The sequence below is a fragment of the Scomber scombrus genome, chromosome 3 (assembly GCF_963691925.1).
Source record: "Scomber scombrus chromosome 3, fScoSco1.1, whole genome shotgun sequence".
In the NCBI taxonomy this organism is placed as follows: domain Eukaryota; kingdom Metazoa; phylum Chordata; class Actinopteri; order Scombriformes; family Scombridae; genus Scomber; species Scomber scombrus.
The window spans coordinates 14,065,717-14,089,454 of record NC_084972.1 but is presented as its reverse complement, the minus strand read 5'-3'; the positions used below and the strand labels follow the sequence as shown (position 1 = coordinate 14,089,454).

The 23,738-nt window shown below is 40.0% G+C and overlaps 1 protein-coding gene across 6 annotated transcripts in view; it reads right to left on the bottom strand.

The window, feature by feature from the left end:
* Positions 1 to 23,738, bottom strand: part of tfeb (transcription factor EB) — a 35,869-nt gene that overhangs the window by 10,890 nt on the left and 1,241 nt on the right. For 2 of the 6 annotated variants that reach the window (XM_062443976.1, XM_062444017.1), the window contains exons 2-4: positions 10,035 to 10,125; positions 2,866 to 2,970; positions 2,227 to 2,406 (exon numbers count right to left, since the gene is read on the bottom strand). In XM_062443976.1, coding sequence (XP_062299960.1) covers positions 2,227 to 2,406; positions 2,866 to 2,895 — 210 coding nt within the window. In that variant the 5' untranslated portion in view covers positions 2,896 to 2,970; positions 10,035 to 10,125. Of the gene's footprint in view, positions 1 to 2,226; positions 2,407 to 2,865; positions 2,971 to 9,554; positions 9,990 to 10,034; positions 10,126 to 12,327; positions 12,550 to 23,351; positions 23,416 to 23,738 lie in introns of those variants that run through there. The other 4 variants (XM_062444001.1, XM_062443992.1, XM_062444009.1 and 1 more) reach the window with 4 other exon arrangements.

Below are 23,738 nucleotides of genomic sequence, written 5' to 3'. Positions count from 1 at the left end.
TTCTTTTCAGTAACATTTAAATATTTTTTCTCTTGCATTAAATTTGTTCAAAAATCTGATTTTAATGTAAGATTATACCCTTGTTTACATATTAACTAACTTGAAGGGAGGCCTCATTTATGTGTATACAAATAAAAGAAACTATATGTCTGTAATTTATCTATAGTAGTATTGCCATTGCTTGAAAAATGTTCCACATTATCAAACCCGATCCCTAAACACAGGAAGTTATTATTACAATTACATTTCAAATAATACATACATGTTTAGTGTGTTGTATTTGCTTCTTAGCTCAGCATGTTTTAACACTGACATTTGAACATATAACCCATAACACATGGAGTATGTGCAGGCAAGCTCTCTGTTAAATAGTAAACTCCTCAGCCCTCCAACTCCATCTGTTTTAAAACCAGCAACAGTTTTATATCAAATTCACTAGAAACTTTAAGTGAATTGATACTTCTACTTCCTCTTTGTATGAATAGGATATGTTTTTACAGCAGGTCTTGACAGTTGACAAGCCACAGCCCCTATTCAATCCAAAGAAACAGTGTGGGAGGTATGACAGATTCGATGGACGTGATGCAGTTCATCGTATCTTCAACATGAAAGCAAAAATAACACTGACAACTCTGACAAAAACTGAGATTTCATAATCACCACTCTACCCACCTACACACACATTCATTCACACTGAATAAACTGTCAATACAGCAAATTGCCCCATACAGTTACCAGTGCATACACATACACACTGGACAGGTTTACAGTTCAAAATACCATAAAATACGAGTGTGCGTGTAAGCACATACATAAAGGAGCATTGCACAAACCTATATACACACAAACACACTCCATCAAAGATAAGGACACACACAGGCATCTTTGGAATCGGGCAAAATGTCACTTCAGCTTTATCTGTCTCTGTCTGACTCAGACTATCTACATCGCTCCTGTCTGTCCTATCGCCAAACATGTCAAACTTCTCTTATCTGCCCGGTATCTCCCCCTTCAGTCTCCCTACCTGTTTGCTGCTCCACTGCATTTTTCTCTCTCTGCCCTTTTCATATCTGCCCCTGATTTTTCCTTGACAAGCAGCGCTGTGAAAGAGGCCACAATGCTAACTTAAGTTCTAACCACCTCCACTGCTCCCTTCTGTCCTGTCCCCTTCCCAGCAACATGTGAGTGGATTAATGGTAGTACAGACCCATGTCCTTTTGAACCCCCACAATAATTCCCTTCTCTTCTCCCAGTCCACTCAATGACATATGTTTAGTACATGTGTATAGTGCTTTTGCATTTTGATCAGGAGTGAGTGATTGAGAATAAACTACATAAAATTTTGGTTCCACGTCTAGAAACTCAGATTGTGTAGAGATAACCAGGGACTACAACAATGGACCAAAACATAAATCCCTGTTTATGCTTATTCTTATCCTGCCTTGATACTTCCACCTTTCAATCACATGATCAAAATCACAGAGTGCGTCCATACACATGCAATGCTGTTTCCAGCTTCTTAAAAGTGAACATTGTTTCATGTAATTGTAAACTGAATATTTAGGGGTGTGGGGCTGTTGCAATCTACAGACATCATTGGGCTCTGGGACATTGTGATTATTATTTTTCACTACTTTCAGTATGTCACATGAATCAATTTATGTGGAAACAAGACTTCTTGTCTTCTTGTCTATATCCACACCAGTGGCTTTGTGAGGCATAGATGTGCTTTGAGCTAAATGCTAATGCCAGTATGCTAACATGCTGATGTTAAGCAGGTAGTGGTAATGTTGATAATATTTACCATCTTAATTTAGGGTGTTAGCATGCTAATATTAGCTAATTAGCACTAACTGATGGCTGATGAGGATAAACCAGTGCATAATATCAATGTATTAGTGTATAATCAAAGTCAGGATACATCCTCTGGAAACCATGACTGTCTAAACAAATTGTGTGCCAGCCCATCAAGTAGATGAATAGTTGAGACATTTCACAGTATTAGAGACGGTGGCACAAGATGAAAACGTCACCAAAAGTTGTTAGAGTTTATCCACTGGTGACCATGTGTGCCAAAGTTCAAGGCAATTCCATCTAATATACAAAACACATTCTAGTTTGAACAAACATGGTAGACCTAACAGCCAACAGACGGTACTGCCATCCATAATACAATAATTAACAGATTTATTAATGGAAAGAATCGTTTGGTGCAGTACCACTGACCTTAAGAACCTCCACAGGGACCTGCATGCTTTGGTAATGCTGTGGGGTGCTAATGGCTGGGGTGGACGCAGGTGGTCCAGCCATGCGTTGCTGCATATAATGCAGGGCTGCATTCTGCTGCTGTTGCTGTTGCTGCTGCCGCTCGCGCTGCTCCTCCTGCTGCAGCTGGTCTCGCATCAGCTGGGTAGACCAACAGACACGCACACACACACACACGCACACACACCCATATCATAGAAATTCTCATTATAACATTTAGACCTATGAAGGGACTTTGATTTGTGAAGCCCTCGTCACTTTGGCCTCTCTTTGCATCTCTGCTCTTTTAAGAGTGGACAATGAGAGCTGGCTGTTTGTTAGCACAGCACAACTGATGACTCACTCATCTATTAAATCACCCTGTATTATAAGTATGTAAAGTATAAATATCAAAATACCAAAGTCCAAAATAGCATGGGCAGATTTATCAGTGGTTGATGAATGTAGATGCCGTCAAATGAATGACACTGACCAGAATATCCCCATCTCCAATATCCACAGAGTATACAACACTACAAACAGACTGGACTAGGATGTCCTTACCTAATGAAAGGCTTGCATGCACTATAATGCTTGTGGAGGGTATTTGTGTTACAGTACCTGCATCCGCAGCCCGATGCGTGAGGCCATTGCTGGGGGGCGAGGGGGCAGGGGAGGGCGAGCCGACGTCAATGCACCGCAGTCCAGCCCGAGAGGTAGAGGAAGCTTTGGAGAAGAAAGGCAGGGAGAAAAAAATTAGAGGTGAGCAAGAGAAAGGCTGGAATGAAAGGAAAACACACACAAAACACAAAGGGATTGTGTTAATTAACAGAATTCAAAGTGAAGTTTAATCTGATTGTTGCGAAAGTTATCTTCTCTATCGGAGGTCTGCAGTTGAGGTGATTCCTAAACAAGAAGAGTAGCTATCAAGATGAATGCAGAGTAAACACTTCCACCTCAACTGATATACTCTCTTTTTTACAAAAGGCGCTTTAATTTGTAATTGTTCATGTGTGCTTTATTGATAAGGAAAGAGTGGTGAGAGGGGATGAGGAAGTGTGCAATGTTGTGATGTACTTTCTTTTTATATGTTGACTAAGCTCTGTTTTAGTGGTAATGTGCTCTTCCTTTTCTTTGTGTTGGTTTATTAGTGAAATAGAATCTCAACTGAGGTTCACTGTAATTAAAAATAACAAAAGCACTAATTAAACATTTGTGGAATCTAAATGGAATCTTTAAGAACTATTTAAGGCCCAATACTTTTGGGATGTTGTGTTGGTGAAATACTACACCAAACTGTTGTTGGTCAAGAAGCACCTCCCAATGTTGAGGAAATATAACTGCTCCTACAACTATAATGTTTATGTCTATGTGTGTGTTGTATGTATTAAATACACAAGACAGTGTACAATGTACAGTAAGATAGGTTTGAAGTTGTTAGACCTTTGCTGGACCTAGTTTTCTCCTTCTTCCAATTTTTGAGCTAAGTTAGGCTGAATACATCCCGGACGTATCTTTGCACATGCAAAGATGAAACAGATTTCCACATAACAAGTCAACAAATATACATATTTTAAAAAGTATTTCAAAAATCTTTAAATCTATAATGGCTACCTGTCAACCCCAGGACTCCTATCTTAAAATAATACGCACTCTGGGCCTGATTTACTAAAGGTTTGCGTGTGTAAAAACTGTGCAAGCTGATCAACTAACGCAGCGCACTTAGGTTTGCGTCTGTCAACTGTGCAAGATAATACGCACTGTCCATTTAATACATTTGCCATAATGAATATGCAATGTGGGGCGTTTTAACCCCAGTGTGCAAAGTACAGGGAGGAGAAAATGCAAATAAGTTATTTAGCACACGCATTGTTTTACCAAACCTGAAGGTATTTTTCTGACGCTAACTGCGTCTATAAATAATACCTTTGAAGGGCAGGTATTAACCGGCACAATGACAGAATACGCACAGGATGGATTTTTCCCACCTCTGTTAATATTTTTGGAGTGGAATATTTTTGGTTTTACTAACAGCATTGACTTGGTACAAATATTCTCCCATATGTTGGTTTTTCTTGTAATATTTGTTTTTGTTATAACTCAATATATTTGTTAACCTCTTCCACTAGAACCTGATCACATTTCATTTTGCGCTTGCAGCTTTCTGCTCGTCCAAACTCTCCATTCAGACACGCAAAACCCTCATTTAAATACTGCTGTCTCCACCCTGTTGCACCTGTTTTCATTTACACAGTTACTCTTAGTAGATCACCCGCAAAACGCACGCAAACAAAACGCGCAATCTATTGCACTGTGCATGCAATTTAGTACCCACTATTTGGGATCTTAGTAAATCAGGCCCTCTGTGTTTCCACTGAACCAAAAGCATCCAAGTGCAGTCTCTACAAGTTGTTCAACAACAGGTTGTCATACTCCTTATTCTATTTATGAAGTGTATATGCCTTAGAGCATTCACTGCCACAGTGTCTCTCTCTGTTTGCATGAGGCCTCAAATAACTGCCTCTTCAATAAATCACTCAGGCTGTTCAAAAAAATGTCAAACTGATGTCCTTCTTGTACATAAATATTTGTCAACAGGTCATAAGGCTAGTGTCTTAGCCTCAGTATAGATATGAACAACATGTTTTAACAAATTAGTCTACAAAATGCTGTTTAAATCAGCAAACTATGCCAAATTCTTAGATTTATCAACGTACACATTCAAGAAACTTTGCTTATATCGGATCATATCTGATAAAAGAAAAAGTAGACAAAGGGTTTGCCCAAATATTCTGTCTTTTATGAAACAAAATACACTGTTTTTTGGTCAGCTGACCATGAATAAATTAAAGAGGTAAGACAGATACAACAGGATCCTAGACAAATTCTGTAACAAAAGCAAAACAAACACCATCGACAAACAAAATTTGCAAAATGTGCCAGTCTGACTACATCTATTAAGTAGTGTCAAGTCAAATCTTATGGTTGAAAGTGGGAAATGGGATGAAAGAAGTTAGTATTAATACTCCCTGGCTGCCCAATTCTGCCCACACAGAAAACGGGAAATTTAGAGTTACTTCCTCAGTAATGATGGGGAGGTCATGTGGCAGTCATGTGGTCTTGTTGTTCTTCAGTGGTCATGTGAACAGAAGGTTGATGGGGAACACCTTCATCCCTTTATAACAACTCCTCCTGTTTTCTTTCACGTATACACACTCACAAACATGCACACAAACATGCACACATACATACACACACACACACACACACTCAGTGGGGAGTCCCAGGACTGATAGTTTCCCCTTCTGCAATTTATCACTTGAATGACTAAGCTTGTCTAGACTTAAAAAAAAGGTGTAGTGGGAACCTACTGATGGCTAGGTTTCTATTTTATTCTACTGCCTTTGCTGTTCGTGATGTGTAGTTGAGAGGGACACAGAAAAGCAGCGACATCAGGACATTCTTCCAAACTCTCATCAGAAACACTGTCTGTATATGGTCATAAAGAGAGAAAGACAGAGAGAAAAAGACAGAGAGAGAGAGAAAAGCTCATTGTGCGTGAGGTACAATAAGAAGGGCAGCTCCTATTGAGAAGGACTGAAGCCGCCTGTTGTCCAAAGTGTACATTTCAGCACCCGAGGGGGCACACACACTGCCCGCTTTGTGCCCATTGGATGGCCCACATGAAAAACACACACCCATGCAGAAATACACATGGACACACACACACACACACACACACACACACACACACACACACACACACACACACACACACACACACACACACACACACACACACACACACACACACACACACATGTACCATAACTTGGACTCTAGGAAGGCTCCACACAAGCAGCTCCAAAGCAGCAAAATCACTCAGACCTACAAAAAAAAAAACACTCAACAAGTGTATTGATGGAGCAACTACTGACTGCCAGAGGTGGAGTGTAACTAAGTACATTTACTCAAGTACTGTACATAACTATAATTTAGAAGTAATCGTGCTTTACTTAAAGTATAAATTATACTTCCAATCCACTACATTTACAGAGGGATATAACAAGCTTTTAAAGCCTCTGGAAATTTGGCTGGAAATAACATAAATGCTTACATGTACCAAAGTTTAATGTCTCGTTAAGCATCTACAAAAATCTGAGTGAAAATAAACATTCTTATCTATTAGAAAACGTAGTTCAAAAAACAGCTCATTTTGCTGTATAAACCACTTCTCAATACTATATGTTTGGCAGATCACATTTTGATTGACACCTGTTTTTGGGGGCAATAGGACAATACGCTTACCGCAGCATAGTTAGTCATGATTAGTTCGCTGATTTTATTGCATAATCTTTTTAATAAATGCCCAAGCATAACCATGCCCAATTCAAATCAAGTATCAGGAAAAGGTTGCAAACACTTTGACAATATTTCAAATTTGGATTGAAATTAATGTCTAATACTATTTAGATGCTTTCTTTTATGTACATAAGACTATAAATGACATGGCTATTGTGGATATGGGTGTGCAGTGGCTTTATAGTACAACACATTGTTAAAGATGAAACCCGTGGTTTCCAAACTTTTTGTCTATTGACTTCTTCCAAAAAGCAGTGTGTAGTCTGAGTCACATTTCAGATGTCTATGAGTTGTTAACAGCTCCACTAAATAGTGATTTTTCTGTTCTAACATGGATTCATTTCAATTAATGTTCAAATGATCCAATATTTCACCAAAAAAAATCCCAAATAAGAGGAAAAAGTCCAAAAGCTGAAAACAGATTTGAGTAACAGAACTTCAAAGAATCATCTTATGACCCCTCAGATTTACCTGGTGACCCATTGAAGGGGCCCGGTCCCTAGGTTGGAAATCACTGAACTTAACTAACTGTATATAAAGAAGTTAAATCTTGCTATAACAGTAACATGTTACTTACACACTGATGCTTCAGTATTCATATATAATAATATATCAGAGGGACCAAACCACTACTTTTACTGCAATACTTTAACTACTTTCCACTGTTAATACTAGTTTTAAGCAGGGTTTTTTCATGCAGAACTTTTACTTGTAATGGAGTATTTTTACATTGTTGTACTGGTACTTTTAAAGGATCCGGCTACTTCTTCTATCACTGCTGACTGCTAACATCTGGAGCTTTTGAAGCAGGTCCTAGTAGTATTAACAATAGTTTTCTCCTTCAAGATGCATCTACAACATCTACAAACAAACTAGTGTGTGCACACACATACACACAGTGGTGGAATGCTGCACAGTGTATTTATAGTCTGACAAATGGGGTGATTACATCTCCAAACTCAATCGGCAAGGTAGGAATGCCAGCCAGAGAAGGACATGTGCTCTATGCTTTCACCACATAGAGCACCGCTTACTATACAGCATGTTCCACTGTCCAGGTCCACGCAATTAATTCTTGTAGCTTTTAATGCTGAATCCAAAGCCATTAACTGTCCTCTATTTGACTATTTTGTACTACATCATTCCAGTTTAACACAGACTTCTCCAACTTCCATCATTGGCTCCTGATCCAACATAAGCATAAAACTCAGGATAATATTTGATTGGTTAACTGACAAACCAAGACTAAGACATGAGCACTGTGCATACAATGCTATAGTGTTACTTGTATCAGTGCATATGTGGCACTGATGCAGTTTGACACTTAGACACAGGTTTGAATCCCTTATATATTAATAAAAATGTTCCACATGCGTCAGTTTGGGTTAATTATTCATGCAAATAAAGATTACAGGCAATTTATTGCTGCTTTTTTAACACCAAACTGAAACTGTTTAAGACACCTGATGTGGTGGTAATGATTACATAACACTTTATCATACAGCCCCCAACTGTGATTAATCCATGATACATGTACATCCTTTAAGCATGCTCACACTGGCAGGATATCACTAATCTAATATGGTGACACACTGCTACCAGTCAGCATGGTCTCCCACATGGGCCTTCGCATTGCCTGGCATCCACTGGGGTAAGCAGGCATCCGTGACGCAGTGTGAGTACAGCATGGCCATTGTGTGTCCAATGCTGTGATGTCACAGCCCCTTCACTTCAAACACTGACAACCAGTGGGAGGATACAGAGCGGAGGAAGCCAGGGTCAGAGGTCAACTCTGGATTGTGCCACAGATTAGTCACATCATACATGTCAACGATAAGCACACAGTGCACATTAAACAACTGTATAATTGTGATGACAGTTTAAGTTCCTTCCTATATTATATATAAAGTAAAGTGTACAACAAATACAAATTAAAAAGATACATAGACACAAGTACAGACACACACTCAGGGCAGTGTAGGGCCATGGCACCTGTGCTCAGAGACATGGTGTTAATTTGTGGGGTGTGTATTTTTAGAAGTTACTGTGCAATGCCAAGGAAGGCCTTTTAAACAGCCAACACCGTGCAGTTAAATGTGAGAGGAGTGCATACACACATTCACAGAGGTGCCCTCTCACAACAAAGCATGTGTGCATCAAATGTTTGCGGCCACAGCTGCATAATAAAATTCAAAGACAATTTACAGCCATTTGAAAAAAGGCTGTGGGACAAGTGTAAAGTCAAAAAAGAAAGTGTATTTCTATATTAAGATCAAGCAGTTCTGCATAGGCAATGAGAGTAGAGAGAAATCCCCTCAAGGTCACACAAATGCATCTTTTCACATGTGTGACAAAACAGCACAAACACAAACGCCAAAGTCGCTCTGCTCTGAAACTCGAGTATATTAGAAGTGTGCAGCCGTTTTTTTAGCATTTGATTTTTTCATCATTTTGATACTTTGGACTTAGAAAAGTTTCAGGTTATTAAAAGCTTAGTCAAACTTTCTGTTAATAACACAAAGGTTGCAAATTTGACGCTACACACTGCACTTCACCAGCCTCCAACACATGCGCAAACACACACACACCCTTTCCGCATTAAGCTATCTGTCTGCCTGCTCTAATGACTAAAATAACCTCCTCTGCTCTCTGTTCTCCTTTTCAGGAACACCCTGTTCCCCCGAGCCATGGTGTGCTTTTTGTTTTGTTTATGTGCATGTGTGTGTGTCTGTTTCTATTTGCGTGGATGTGTGTGTGTGTGTTTGTAGGTAGATTGGAGTTAGGGTTGGGGCATGCACATAAACGGTAAGTTTGCATGTGAATTACTGTTCCACAGCGCCTGGGTTAGTAAACAGACCTCCAGTATCAATAAACTACCACGCACATATATCTAGGAAGGTTGGTAGGATTATGTGACAAGGATGGCATGGCAAGTATGGAGTCCTTACCCCTTCCTCTTTGGTCTCACACACACAAACAGCTGTATCCCATAGCAACAAGAACACACCGAACCATTCTGCATGGACACACAGACAGACAGACTGGCAGACGGCCGGACAGACAGATCAGTTTCAAACCCTCAGTTCTGGTATTCTGTTGGGCCAACTAATGCTGATTTAGCTATAAAAACTTTCCTGCTACCACCTCACATCTGGACTAATTACAACTGACCCTGGGAATTTAATTAGAGCATTACAGGGGTTATGTAGGATGTACACCAGACTGGATGCGATCACTCCAGGACCTTAAAAATAAAGATTCTCATTCAGTCAGTAAATAGTACTAGTACTAAGTACTAAGTAAGTCAGAATTACATGCTGTGTTAAAGCAGGGGAGAAACACTATCACTGGAAGAGTGGATTTCTACTGTAGCATACAAAGCATGAGAGTGCACAGAAACAGACACATATCGACACATGTACAATTACCTGTTTGAGAAGAAAAAGAGTTCACAAACAGGAATAGGCTCTGCTTATGCTGCTGACTACATGTCTGGACGCTGAAGAGCGGGATGGCAATCTGCGGGGAGGAGATCATGAGGCAGAGAGGGATGAAGGAAGGTGATATAGGGGTGGGTGGGAGACAGAAGAAACAAAGAGAGAAAGACAGACAAAAACAAAGAAAGAAAAGATGGTTGGTTATAAATTGTAAAATGAATGTAAAAATGGACGGATGGAGTGAATAGCTGTAACACACAATACGTGACTGTGGTAGTATTGGAGGAGCAACAGAGGAGGCAGTGGAGTGTTTGGTAGGGGAAAGCAGCAGGTGTGCAACACACACTGAAGAACTTAAAAAAAGAGAAGACTTTCCACAGCGGAAGCAGGGAAAGCAGCAGACCATGGTGAGACCTGAGTATCTGCACTCACTGAGGGGTGTGAAGAGAGCATATTCTCAACTGATATGTTCTTGATATATGATAGATTCTTAAATCATTGCAGCTGATTGGCAGCTGGTTCTTGCCATGAAAACGTTTACACTCATGTGGCTTCTAGCTCTGTTTATCAAATGAAAGAAAGCATGTCTGTGGAGGGTTTTTACAATAACTGGTTTAAAGAAGTTATGAATGCAGAATATGTTGGCAATGGGACAAGATTTGTTTCTAGTAGTAGATTTGTTTCTAGTAGTAGTCTTAGTAGTACTAACAAATCATGTTTTAGGTTGCTTTGTTTGCATACAGGTAAACAGTCCGTGTGGTGAGCAAAAGTCTATATCTGTTTGGATTCCAGAGGCTAAATTGTCATCAGACAGACAGCCGATGGGTTTAGAGATTGGCAATGAGCATAAAAGTAACATATTCAAAACATGGCCCTTTTTCTGTTATACATTTCCTCATGGGTGTAGTTAAAGTGCTGTAAGAGGGTTTTCTCATAGGTGTAGTTAAAGTGCTGTAAGAGGGTCAGTGTCCTTAGCTTGTTAGTGAACTTGAGGTGAATAGAAACTATTTTGTATAATTTATGTCTTTAATAAGCTTTTGACATGAATTACCATCAACAAGCTTTGCATTTCTGCTCAATAACCAACTTCCTGAAGGTCATCTGAATGAATCACCATAACTCATCAACATTGTCTGTGAATCACAATGTCCGTCACCTTCTAAACACAGTCTATATATAGTTGACCAAGAGAGACCCTTGCCCAGAGTGAATCTCAGTCCTGCTTGACTCAGTTAACTCTGCTACATTACACCAACCACAGATAAGAGAGTGATGTCCAACTAGCAAAAGAAAGGACAACACAAACACCGACACACTTTCAGTCACGCCTTATAAAAGTACAACACAATAAGACACAGGAAAGACAATAGACCAGCATCATCAATAATTACCACAATGTATCACTTCCCCTTTTTCTTCCATCAGTTTTCACAACTCCTAGTTTTGTCAGTGGTGAAGCAACTTCCTCTGCAGGCAGCCCAGGGAAAGAACAAAAACTGTTTCACACCACATTTCTTAGGACTAAGGAGTGCATGAAATTCTTGAAAATTGAATTTAATATGTCTAAAAAGAAGTAAATGTTGTCTAATCTTAAATCGGTAAGACTATTATTTGTGTCTAACTAAACTGGTAAATGTATCTGCTACATGCACAGCTCATATAAAGAATATGCACACACAGAATATTCACGCTCAGATTATGAGATATATACATTAAGCCAACCTGTTGTAGCGCAGGTATAATACTAGTAACTTATCAACTAGTATAGCAGCACTCCAGACACAAAGGATCTCTAAAAACTCACTTTAACACAATGCATTTTGGCATTTAAGCATACATTAGAGAACTGTTGTATTTGATGTAGTAACCTTCATTGTCCCCTCAACAGACTGCCGCACATTAGCACCAAAACTCTGACATTTTGCCTCCACTTAACTGCACATAACCAATCATTACATTGCTAAATTATGCAGTGATGACTCTGAATCCTATTTCTATTTTTGAAAGGTCAAACTGCAATATATAATAAGTGTCAGTTTACTGTCAACAGCAATTTAACCAACACTGCTGCTGCTGCTGCTACTGCATCTGTTGAGCTTTAAAAGAACTGCCTGTCACTAAAAACACTTCACACAAAATCTGTTCAAATTTCCTTGATTTCATTTTTGATTCAACAGAAAATCAGCAGGACTGCAGCTCAAATTGACAGCACTGTATCCAACTGCCAAGCAGTGACAAACACTGACATACAGACTGATTAAAATGATTGAACTTTGATTCTTACCAACAACTCTCCAGCTATCCCAAAGACAACATACTGTATCCAAGTGAAATCTGCTCCTCCACGTGTTGATGCACACACTCACTGGCACTGACAGTTTGCGTGCTGAGCCTGACGAACTAGAGCCTACATATGCCAGTTCACTGGTTGTGACGCCACTCCTCCCTCCACTGGCCGTTACAGTATGCTGGGTGACAATCACTATTAGTCACTTTCTTCCCTCTCTCTAACCACCAGCTCAGCTTCCTATTCCTCCTCCTCTTCCTCCCACTCTCCTCCTCTTCCCCTAAATTAGCCTGGAAGCCGTAGTCTGGGGCAACAACAAGGAGAGCCCTGTTGCCAGTAAACTCATCTCTCTCTCTCTTTTCTAATAAGGAACTCCTCCTACAGTCCGGCCTCTTTCTTAGAGCAGTGTACCGCATATGCATAACACTTACACAAATGCGTGCATACTGACACACAGACCCTGGAGGTAATTCCTTATTTTGTCTGCCAGGTCATTGTGTATGTGTTTTTTTTAAATTGTGAGGCAGTGAATCAGCATATTTACTTCTTCAATTATACTCCCACACACTGATATCTTGCCACACACACACAAATGCACACACAAACCCGTGTGCTTAGAGAGCAATAAGACTTAATGATAACAAGCCTATGCACAATCATAATGACAAAAACTAAAAGCCTATTTATTGTCATAGTATGACTTATCATATTTGTGCTACCTTATCCTGATAAATTGGTACATTAATTGTGATACATTTTGTTATCATTTACTGAAAGTCCTGGTCAGTGCATCTTTAAGAGATGGATTAATGAGTGTGAGAAATACAGAGAAACCACATACATTTTGAAAAATGTAAACAGGTGAAACTACAAGATCACTGAATCACAGCAGATAACTAATGACAGATGCAAATGGATCAAAATAGACGTCACTCAGGCATCACTGATTAGTTGCGACATTGTGTTTGTTGTGTAATAATCACCTACAAAATTTCATCAAGTTAAAAAAAAAGCTATGAGTACATTTCCGCTGCTACAGTTCATTGTGTCACACATTTTTTCAGCTGCACTATAAATATAATGTAGAATATCCTTAAACACCTTTCTGTAAACACATTACTTACTTGATGAAATGTTACAGACTACAAACCCTACATGCTATGGATAATATACAGTAAAACAAAAGCATATCCTGTGTAAATGCAGGTGTATATACCCACACACACACACACACACACACACACACACACACACACACACACACACACACACACACACACACACACACACACACACAGCTGTATGCAAGCTATTACCTAATGTATAGTGTATTTACTTCACAACAAGCCCTATGATCGACTAGTGAGTTCCCGTTAAAATAAAAATTTCTCTGAAAGGGTACACTGTAAGATTTGTTAATAGTAGGAGTCATATTACGAATCATTCCTCCTCCACTACTACGGACACACTCGAATACACTATTTACTGAAGCACATCCCTCCTACAACAGTTCACTAGAGACAAGACAATGATGACAACTACTTCCTGATAGGACCCTTAAAAGGAGCCTCCCAGTGGTGAATTCATGCACAATAGTAAAATATTTCCCCTATAGGATATATGGAACCATTGTAACATGAGTAGGTCAGTAATACAGATGATGACATATTATGCTAGTGCAAAAATTATTCAAGTTTCAGTGACCAAAAAATTTGCAAAAATAAACTCAGCTCAACTCAATCAGTTACTGATTGATGAGTTTTAAAAACAATCAGCAAGTCAATCTGCATGTGCCTCAGGGTATCCACACATTAACACACGCGTACTGTAAATAAGCAATGCCACATGCTAGGTACGTCTATTACATGCAACACATGTACATAGACAAACAACGAACAAATTCATCAAAGATCCTCAGAGATGTGCATGGTGTGTGTTATGTTTTGGCACAACGTGCACCGCCCTAACACTTTGTCTCAGAACATCTTTCTTTCATCCCTGTACAGTATGTAACCCAACTATTTGTATCCCTCCATCCACACTCCCCCCATCCTGTATCCCTGAATGCAGAAACACAAACATTGGTATCAAAGTGCCACTCAGCTAGTTGTGCCTATCACAACAGAGGAGAACACTGGCCAGCATGGTTCAGCAGTACCCGGCTGACAAGCATCCCTTGTTTGTACACAAAGCTCTCAACAGTGGGCCAGCTCCAGTTCTCATACTGCCCGCAGTGTATTTACTGGGTTATTTTGGTCCAGGGGCAGGACCCCTCCAGGCCCTCAGCTTATTGGTTGGGAAAGCTGTGTTCCTGTCAAGTCTGGCCAATCATAAAGCCTATGGGTAGGCGGAGAAATCATTGACCAAGACAGCCTTGTACTCTTTTGACAATGGCCTATGGAGGAGGCAGGACCCCAACACACACATGTACACACACATACATCCACATGCACGAAACAAGCACACACACCACCCAAGCCCCTCTCTACTTGTCAAATGGCCAAGTTTCCCAATGTTTACTCCCTTGGTCACCATGGTTGCAAAGAGGCTGCAAACAAATACTACACATATAGACCATCATTGTCACTCTATTGAAAGTGTTGAGCGATTGTTGATTTGTCTAAGTCTAACACAGCTATACTATACCTAAACTATCTCTCTGTTAAGTAGGACAAACACTGTTGTCAGTCTAACTCTTTAAACTTGTGCTTTGCTTATGAAATTTCATCCATACAACACATTTTGTCTGCGTGAGACAGAACATACTATTGACCTCTCTCAGGTTATCTACTACATTATCCTGAAAAATGGTACCTTTGGAAACAATAAAATCTAAAACAGTTTGTCAAATAAAGTTCTGAGAGTTTAAACTAGATCTTGCAAATATGGATGCAACAGTGAGTCTGGCATAGATTAGAATTTTCAATATCCATTTGTATGTGACTTGTTCTCTTCTTATAAATAAAGCAACACTTCCTCATATGATAGGTGTTACATCATCATATGACCTGAGGTGACCTTGAGTTGTTTGCATGAGTATTACTGCATCTGGGACTGAGACTGCTGGGACTGATACTGCTTGTGTGGTTTAATGATACATCATCTGCTGTCTCAGATGACATTACCCAAATGGGTATACATTTTATTTCCATGGATGTTTGTACCTCCATGATTTGGCCAATTTAGCCATGTTTCATAATTTACAAATGATTTACAATAGTAAATCAAGATCTTCACTTGACGAATTATACAGGCTGCTATGGCCAGATCACAATATACAAAGCCATTAGATTTTCAGAGCACCCCTATTCTATTTGGAGCATATAAATTATCCGTTATTAATACTGATTAAACAAAAGTGGGGATCCATGGCTGTGTTTGTGTGAGACAGAGAGTATGTGCAATAACCTGCAAACCAGCTTCACAGCATTTCTTTTTGCATGAGTGAGAGTCACCATGTACGGTGAAATGGAATGGAAGGCATTTGGGAGATGAGTTGGGAGATAAGGTACACACACACAAACATTGATTTCACTACACCTGTCGCACACCAAAACCTGATCCTTTACTGAACTTTCCTGTCCCCTCTCACTCTAATCATCTCTCTTTAATCAATCAATCATTTTGATTTGTCACATCTAATCATATAGTGAAATGTAATCCTACCAAATATTTCAATGTGTGCACGAAAAAGAGTTAAAATAGAATAAGAGTAGTTATAATATATGTGTACGATGATGGTGGAGTTTTGGGCAGTGACCTCATTTAGGATCCTAGTGGCCTGAGGGTCGAAGCTCTTCCTGGGCCTCTCAGTGCTGGCCTGTTGTTTCCGGTACCTTCTTCCTGACTGCAGCAGGTATTAAGGATCCTTAATGATTCTTCTAGCCTTAATATTGCAGTGCCTGCTGTAAATATCCTTCTGGCAGGGTGGAGCGCCGCCTATGTTCAGCTAAACAAACTAATCTTTACAAGGCTTTTTGGTCCTGTTTGAGGCTATTTCCATACCAGGCAATGATGTTCCTCGTTAGGATGTTCTTGATGGTGCAGGAGTAGAAATTCCTCAGTATTTGAGGGAATACTTGGATTTTCCTCAAGCATCTGAGGTGAAACAGTCTATGCCTTGCCTTTCTCACCACTAAGTCAGTATGCAGCGCCCAGCTCAGGCCCTCAGTGATTTGGACACCAATGCCATGTTTCCCTACATAGCAGTAGCAGTCCCTGATATGAGCAAATTGGGCAGGCGCCCAGGGCGGTATTTTGTCATGACTCATGGGGGGCAGCACGAGCTCTTCAAAAAAAAATCCTTTACACCGCAAAGCGGTTTTCTATTATTTGCACGTTAAGTCAATCTATCACTCTGTTGTGCACGCGCCCCTGCTTGCTGAGATGGTGCCGCGCACAGAGAAGCTGTGAGAGAAGGGGAGGGGGGGACAGTTCATCTCCGCATCTCCCTACTGGAACAGGCAGGGGGAAACGGGGGATCCACTTAATAGAGCAATACTGTAATGGACTCTAATTTTCCGCTGCAGATAGTAACCCTTAAATGGGTTTTCAGGGATGACCGTTGCTTATTGATCAAACAAACACAGTGCAGCTGCTTTGTGTGTCTGTGTATCTGTGTACTGCTTCATTCATAGACAAAAACTGTAGTATTTATTTAGGATTAGTTTAGGACAAGGACAGGACATTTCTTTTTGTTTGATAATGTTAAAAGTAAAGTTGGACTTTGTTGTTGGCTTCCCGACTAATTTATAAAGAGATGAGCGAAAAAGAGAGATATTGACTGAGAGCATGAGCGAGCGAGAAAGAGAGACCATGCGGCATGGTCGAGCGAGGAGAGGGAGCAGTGTTGGAAAAGGCAAAGCCAGTGAATGAGAGAAATAAAATGTTAGTTAGCTTATGTTCTAAAGAACAAATAAATATCCATCAAACACTGAACAGTTAATTTACTATGGAAATTCATTCATTTTCCACCGCAGGATGTTGTGCAAGTGATGATTCGAGTGACAATTCTCTCAGAATCAATTAGTGGCCTGCAGTGTTTTCATGTCAGCTTTCAGTTTCAGCTCTGCTTGCTTGACACCTCAGTGGAGGTGATAACAAAAAAGTACCAAGTACCCGATACTATCCACAACTTTTGTCTGATGAAAACCAAAAAAAGACAAGTAAAGTCAAGCTGTACCATGCAATGGAAAAGCAGCTCCAGGCACTTAAAACTGTCCACCTCTCCACCAGGGTACAATTAATATTAAAGTGGGCGTTGTTCCTTCCCCACTTCTTCCCAAAGTCAGCTCCTTTGTCTTGCTTATGTTCAAGAGTAGGTTTTTGTCCTGAGACCAGTGGGTCAGCTCTTCTACCTCTTTCAGGTAGGCCTTTTCATTGTCATCTGTGATCAGCCCCACCACAACTGTATCGTCAAAAATGATGTTGAAGTGGCTACACAGTTGTGTGTGTACAGGGAGTACAGCAAGGGGCTCAAAACACAGGGGTGCTCCAGTGTTCAGGATGAGGGTAGGGGTGTAATCTGTAATAGTTCTTGGACCTTGCCACATGCTTCTGTCTGGGATTGCCCTCCTGGAATTGTAGTTACAATACAATACAGTCCCCTTTTGCCTCCTTTACTGCTCTTCTTACACTGTAAGCTGCTTCTTTAGAATTGTTCATGTTAGGGATGTCCCGATCCAGCTTTTTGCACTTCCGATCCGATACCGATATTGTAGCTTTTAGCATAGGCCGATACCGATACCGGCCGATCCAAGCATGTATTAAAGATTAAAGATATTTACTTATTTTGTTGTTATACTCATGTTGAAAAGGGTTTTACTCTTAAGAACAACTAGCCAACTTAATTAGGTTAGTTTGAATAATCCACAATGGTTGGTAATGAGAAGCTGACCTGTTTATTCTTAACATGGTTAAATAAACACAAAATAGACAAAATAATAAATAGTCAATTAACCACACAAACTGAATTGGCATCAGTGCTCTGCTCTTGAACAACAAGAGTGTAAACCAAGGCTTAAAAAGCCATCAGTGCAAACAATATTGTAAACTGTATAAAAAAAGCAAAACACACAAAAAAGCTGAGTAGAAAATAAATAGTGGGATGCTGGACAGGTCGCTAGGTGTGCTGAAAAACGCGGACCGGATTTGGGGGGAAAAGCTGAAAAAAACTGGAATGGATTACCTACATCGGTGCGCTGGAAAACACGGAGTTTTGAAAACAAACTGGATCGGGAGTCCGGATCGGGATTTTCCCGTGCAGGCCGATCCGATATTGATATGCATTTTCTGCTAATATCGGCGGCCGATCCGATCCAAATATCGGATCGGGACATCCCTAGTTCATGTTACTGGTCTTAATTTGTAGGAGGCAATGCATGTGATTATGGCATCCCAGGTGGTTCTGGTAATCCAGAACCATCTGGCAGTTTTGGGTACAGTTGCTTCTGTTGTTTCAAAAATTAAACCCTACACAGACTAAGTGAATCAATTGATGTCATCGGTGTTGTTAACAGTGGTGTTTGGGAACTTGTTCCAAACTGCATCATGTTGTGCAGACTGCAGGGTGGCCTCTGATTGGCCTGACCATTTCCTGACCTCTCGCATCACTGGGGGCATGTGTTGTATTTTGTTTCCAAACTTTAACCACAGTAAGATGGCTGCATGCTCTCTCGTCTTCTGCACTGCAGTGTTTATTCCCCTTGTGGCGCAGTCAATATTTTGATCTTGGTCTTAAGAAGGTAAAGCTTGACTTCCAGACAGAGAAATAACTGTAGGGAAAATGAGTGAAGATGATGTACACCAGGGAGTACAGAAACAATTGAAAACGGGAAAAGGCCAAGTGGTAGAAGAGGGTTAGTGGGGTCATTTGCTGTGGTTTTCACAATTACTAAACCTGTGAAAATATTCAAACTGATTTTAAAAGGTTAGATTTCCTCTTCATCCTTCTCTTTTATTCTGTTAATTTCCACACAAGTGTTATCTAGAATAAATAACAACAAATAATTGGAACAAAATAATATAAAATAGTGATTTTATTAATTCATCAAAACAACTTGTTAACCTAGGCTAATACCTGGGCTTATTATGGTATTTTCAGTAAAGACTATCTAAAAGATAGAGATGGGTCTAGAGGCTAGATTCAAAAGTGTCAATAGTGAAGGCAGACAGCAAGATTATGATCTGTATTACCCTTCACCAGAGGAACAGCATGCTGCCTTAGGTCAAATTACCTGAAGTGATCTGAAGAACACATTTGGGTTGTAAGACATCGGAGATATATAAAGGGGCCAATCATTTCAGGATCTTATAAACAAACATTAGGTAATAAGAACCTGAAGTAGAGTCTTGTGTGACCCCAAAGGAGCCCCTAGGTCAGGGGGGATATGCAAGACTATGAGTCGACAGCCAAGCTAGCTGCTCTGTGAGGCTTTACATAGATGCAGCAGTGCTTTGAGCTAGATGCTAATGCATGTTAGTTGAGCATGTTAGCAAAGGCAAACTGCAGATGAGGCTGATGGGAGTGTCATTAGTTATGCAGGTATTTAGTCATAAATCAAATTATTGGACATAATACAATTTTGACCTGATGATGGCACAAGATCAAAAGGGGATCACCAAAGTGATTATAATTCACCCCGAAAGGTGCATGAATGTCTGTACCTAATCTCTTGGCAATCCATCCATAGCTGTCAAGACATTTTACTCCTAACAGCAAACCTCATGGTGATGCTAGAGGAAAAATCACCAACCTCAGGAGTATTCATCCTCTGGGGACCATGAATGTCAATACAAGATGCTGTCTCAATCAGTCCAGTTGATGGTGAGACGGTGGACCAAAATACATTGCCATCCCTAGACCCCTGCATGGCTAAAAAGTGTCTATATTAACTAAAAAGGTACAGTTTATATGATAGAAGGTTAAAAAAAACAGTAGAAGGGTCGTGGCATGGATACCAGCTATATGCTGAGGACAATCAGTAAGTCATGGTCTACCTAAACAAAGGCAGACATGAAGTTCAAGATGAGTATAATCGCACAGTCATGCAATGAGTCATCAGTAGGTAATTTAACTTCCTCATAAGATCTGTTTCTGTTGCATGCAAAGCCCTAAAACCAGACTGGAATGGACCAAAAATTTTGGAGAAACTGAGAGAGAAAAGACTTTGTTTGAATTTCTATTGCAGTTAGTCTAAAAGCCACCAACAATAGAAAGAATACTAGGAAGGACATTGTGCAAAACCTGTTTACGGAGACTAGAGAGCATAATATTGAGGGAGCAGGGTGCACAGTTCATATGAGAAACACTTTCTCGTAAATAAGAAAATATGATCAGTTTAAGTTGGCTTTCAAGGGCAGTGCTGACCGGTAAAACAGAAAGATCTTGAAAAGGGGGTTAAATATAAGCAGAACAAAACATCTTAGCCTTGAAATCTAATTTTCCTTAATCACATTAGACCTACGTAAACAGAGATTTATCCATTTGTTATAGTTAACATTTGTTTTACAGTCATGACCTCAATATTTGAGGTGGTGTTTATAAATAGGAGGTGCCAAAAATCTTTGTAAGGAGATAAAAGTATAACTCTGACATCCACTGAAAAAGCTTAAGTTGCAGAGAGCCAAAATCACAAACTACAGCCACTACCATACTAATAAGCTAATTTTCCAAATGTACACAGCAGAGCAGAATGTGCTTCACAGATGCAGCTGAGGTGCATTCTTACAAAAAACAGAGGCGGCGTAAGACTGTCACTACTGTTTATCAGTCAAAAGAGGATATGAGACAGTGGAATGGAGCTAAGAAGAGGAAGTGGAGTCACACATTCAGCACATGCCCTAAAACATCCCACCCACACTCACCTCTGACAGATCATGGGTCATGTTGTCATATATCACATGCCAGGCTGTCACTTGAGTGGTTTTTAAGAAAAGTCCAACTTTGGTGACAAACTTTGTTTGGCCTTTCTGTTTTATTTTGTTTTGTTTTGAACCTGGGAAATCCAAGTTATCATTGAGACAGTTCCAACACATTTTATTTGTCCAGTCACAAAGCTGGCTAGGTCAGGGGAGATCTGTCCATATGGCAGACGGATGAAGCTGTGTTTACACACACCTGATGTTCTTTCACACTAGAGTACATTCATGTGTGTGTGAGTGTGGTGTGTGTGTGTGTGTGTGTGTGTGTGTGTGTGTGTGTGTGTGTGTGTGTGTGTGTGTGTGCTTCTGTTTACCTGAAGAAAATTAACGCCATCACCAACATTTACAATTGACATGAGTCCAATGAGGCTGAAGATATGACCACACACACACTTTTCCATACACATAGCACATGTGCTTGCACTAATTTGTGCACTTTGATGAGGTGATTAGTTTGTATGTGTCACACATTCATACACAAACATACATCCATCCATAAACACAAGCTAGGCAAAGGAAGGTTACAGTATAGTTAAAGTACGGAATTAGGCCACCTCTTCTGGGATGTTTTAGAGCTTGAAACTTGACTCTGTTTTCCTTTGCTCACCATCTGAGCAGGTTGCAGCTGTGCTATTGGAGAGAGTGCAATCAGTCTGTCAGGCACCACTGCTGCTCCACATACTAGCTGGTGACCTGTCACCTTGCTGACAGTGAACTCACAGATCAGTGTGTTTACTGACCTCTGACCTTTCATACTGCGTGCACTCCATAACCCCACTGACTCCTCTAAGTGCCTCTGTCCCATTTTCAATCGCTTCTGCACTGTAAAAAAAAACTTGATTCAGAAATCAGAGATGGAGTGAGTAAAGTGCCGGTACAAGGACAGCTTGCATATATTTTCTTCTTACACAACCCATTATCATGTCTAAATTTTAGCTCATCACTCTCTGACGCTATGGTTTGCAGTTAGCAGCAAATATACTGTATGTAGAGAAAGGGTTAGGGTTAGGTTTTAATTCAGAGGCATTCTTCGTAAAATTATATAAACACAACAAGCACCACACACGATAAAATTACAAGGAAACAAATTCAATTAAAATGGTTTATTGATGTGGTATCACTGTATTAGTGTTAGAGTAATTAGACCAATAAATCAGCCAGGCTGATACGTCAGCTGATGTTGGCTTATTGCAGATATATCGTCCTTAATGTAATGTACATGTTGACTGATAAGGAACATGAAATTGCAGTGAAGAACTAGATTTTAGGTAATTTAGAAAGAGTGTCACCTTTACACTGTTTGTCCATCGGGGAATTACAGCTAAACTGCTGATCTGCTGCAGCACAGCAGATCAGATCATGTTAAACAACAGAAATTCTTACATGAATGGATTCACAGGAACGAGGGAGAGGCAGAAGAAAAAAAGAGTGAGAGATAGTGGCAAAATGGTAATTCAGGTTTAACAGTGTGATGACATAACTGTACTCTGTACACTGAACTCACATGCTACAATTCTATATCAAAGTAATGAGAAAAACACACACAGTATGACCCAAACGCACAACAACCCATCCACTGTTACATATGTAAATGTGTGAATATATTGTATATGTATGTGCCCAGCCTTACAAATGAATCTGAATCTTTCCAGCGTGCAGCTGAACACTCTCCCATGCATGTACATGCCCATCTGTGTACGCTACTGCGCCCGACTCTATAACGGGGATCAACAGTTGAGCGACAAAGAGAAGGTAGTTCTCGTGTGCTTCCGTGTCACATTTCTGTCAGTATTGTGTATCAAACCAATATAGAAAAATACCAGTGTTACCAAAATACAAAAACTATCCATGTGGTCAACTGACCTCAGTGATTCTGTGCAGCTTCCCTGCAAAGTTAATTTTACTGGAAGTGAATATGCCTAGTTTAGTAGGATAGTTTAACTCTTGATTTTCTATTTCTGCTAAATGACTTCATAAGCTGTCATCATAGTGTTTCACAACATGATCACAAACGTCAAGAGGACATTTCTTTGAAATCCACTAAGAATGAAAGTGGTCATGTCCTTAAGCATAAGCTAGAGAAAAAAAACTGCACTCACCCGTTAAAAGCGATCAGAGCAGTTGAAACTTTTCTGTTCTGACCTTTGAACCTTATTGTGTCCTCTGGAGAATACAGATGATGGTACAGATTATTACAGAGACCAGGCACAGAGGTCAAGGGCCAGGGACCAGGGTCCAATGTCAAACACATTATTGGTGTAATGTTGGGTGGTAAGGAGACATGTAGAGTAGTCTACAGGCCTCAGAGGGGATAAAGTTAGACCTTCACTGAAGGTAAAGTTACGAAGACAAAAGCAGTCTGGTCTGTCCTTAAAACACTGTTTTCATTCACTCTCATATAAGTACAAATCTTTAAACATACACTGACCATGATGTATAATTTGATATGGCAAAAATTATCATGACCATGCTGAATGTATACGAAG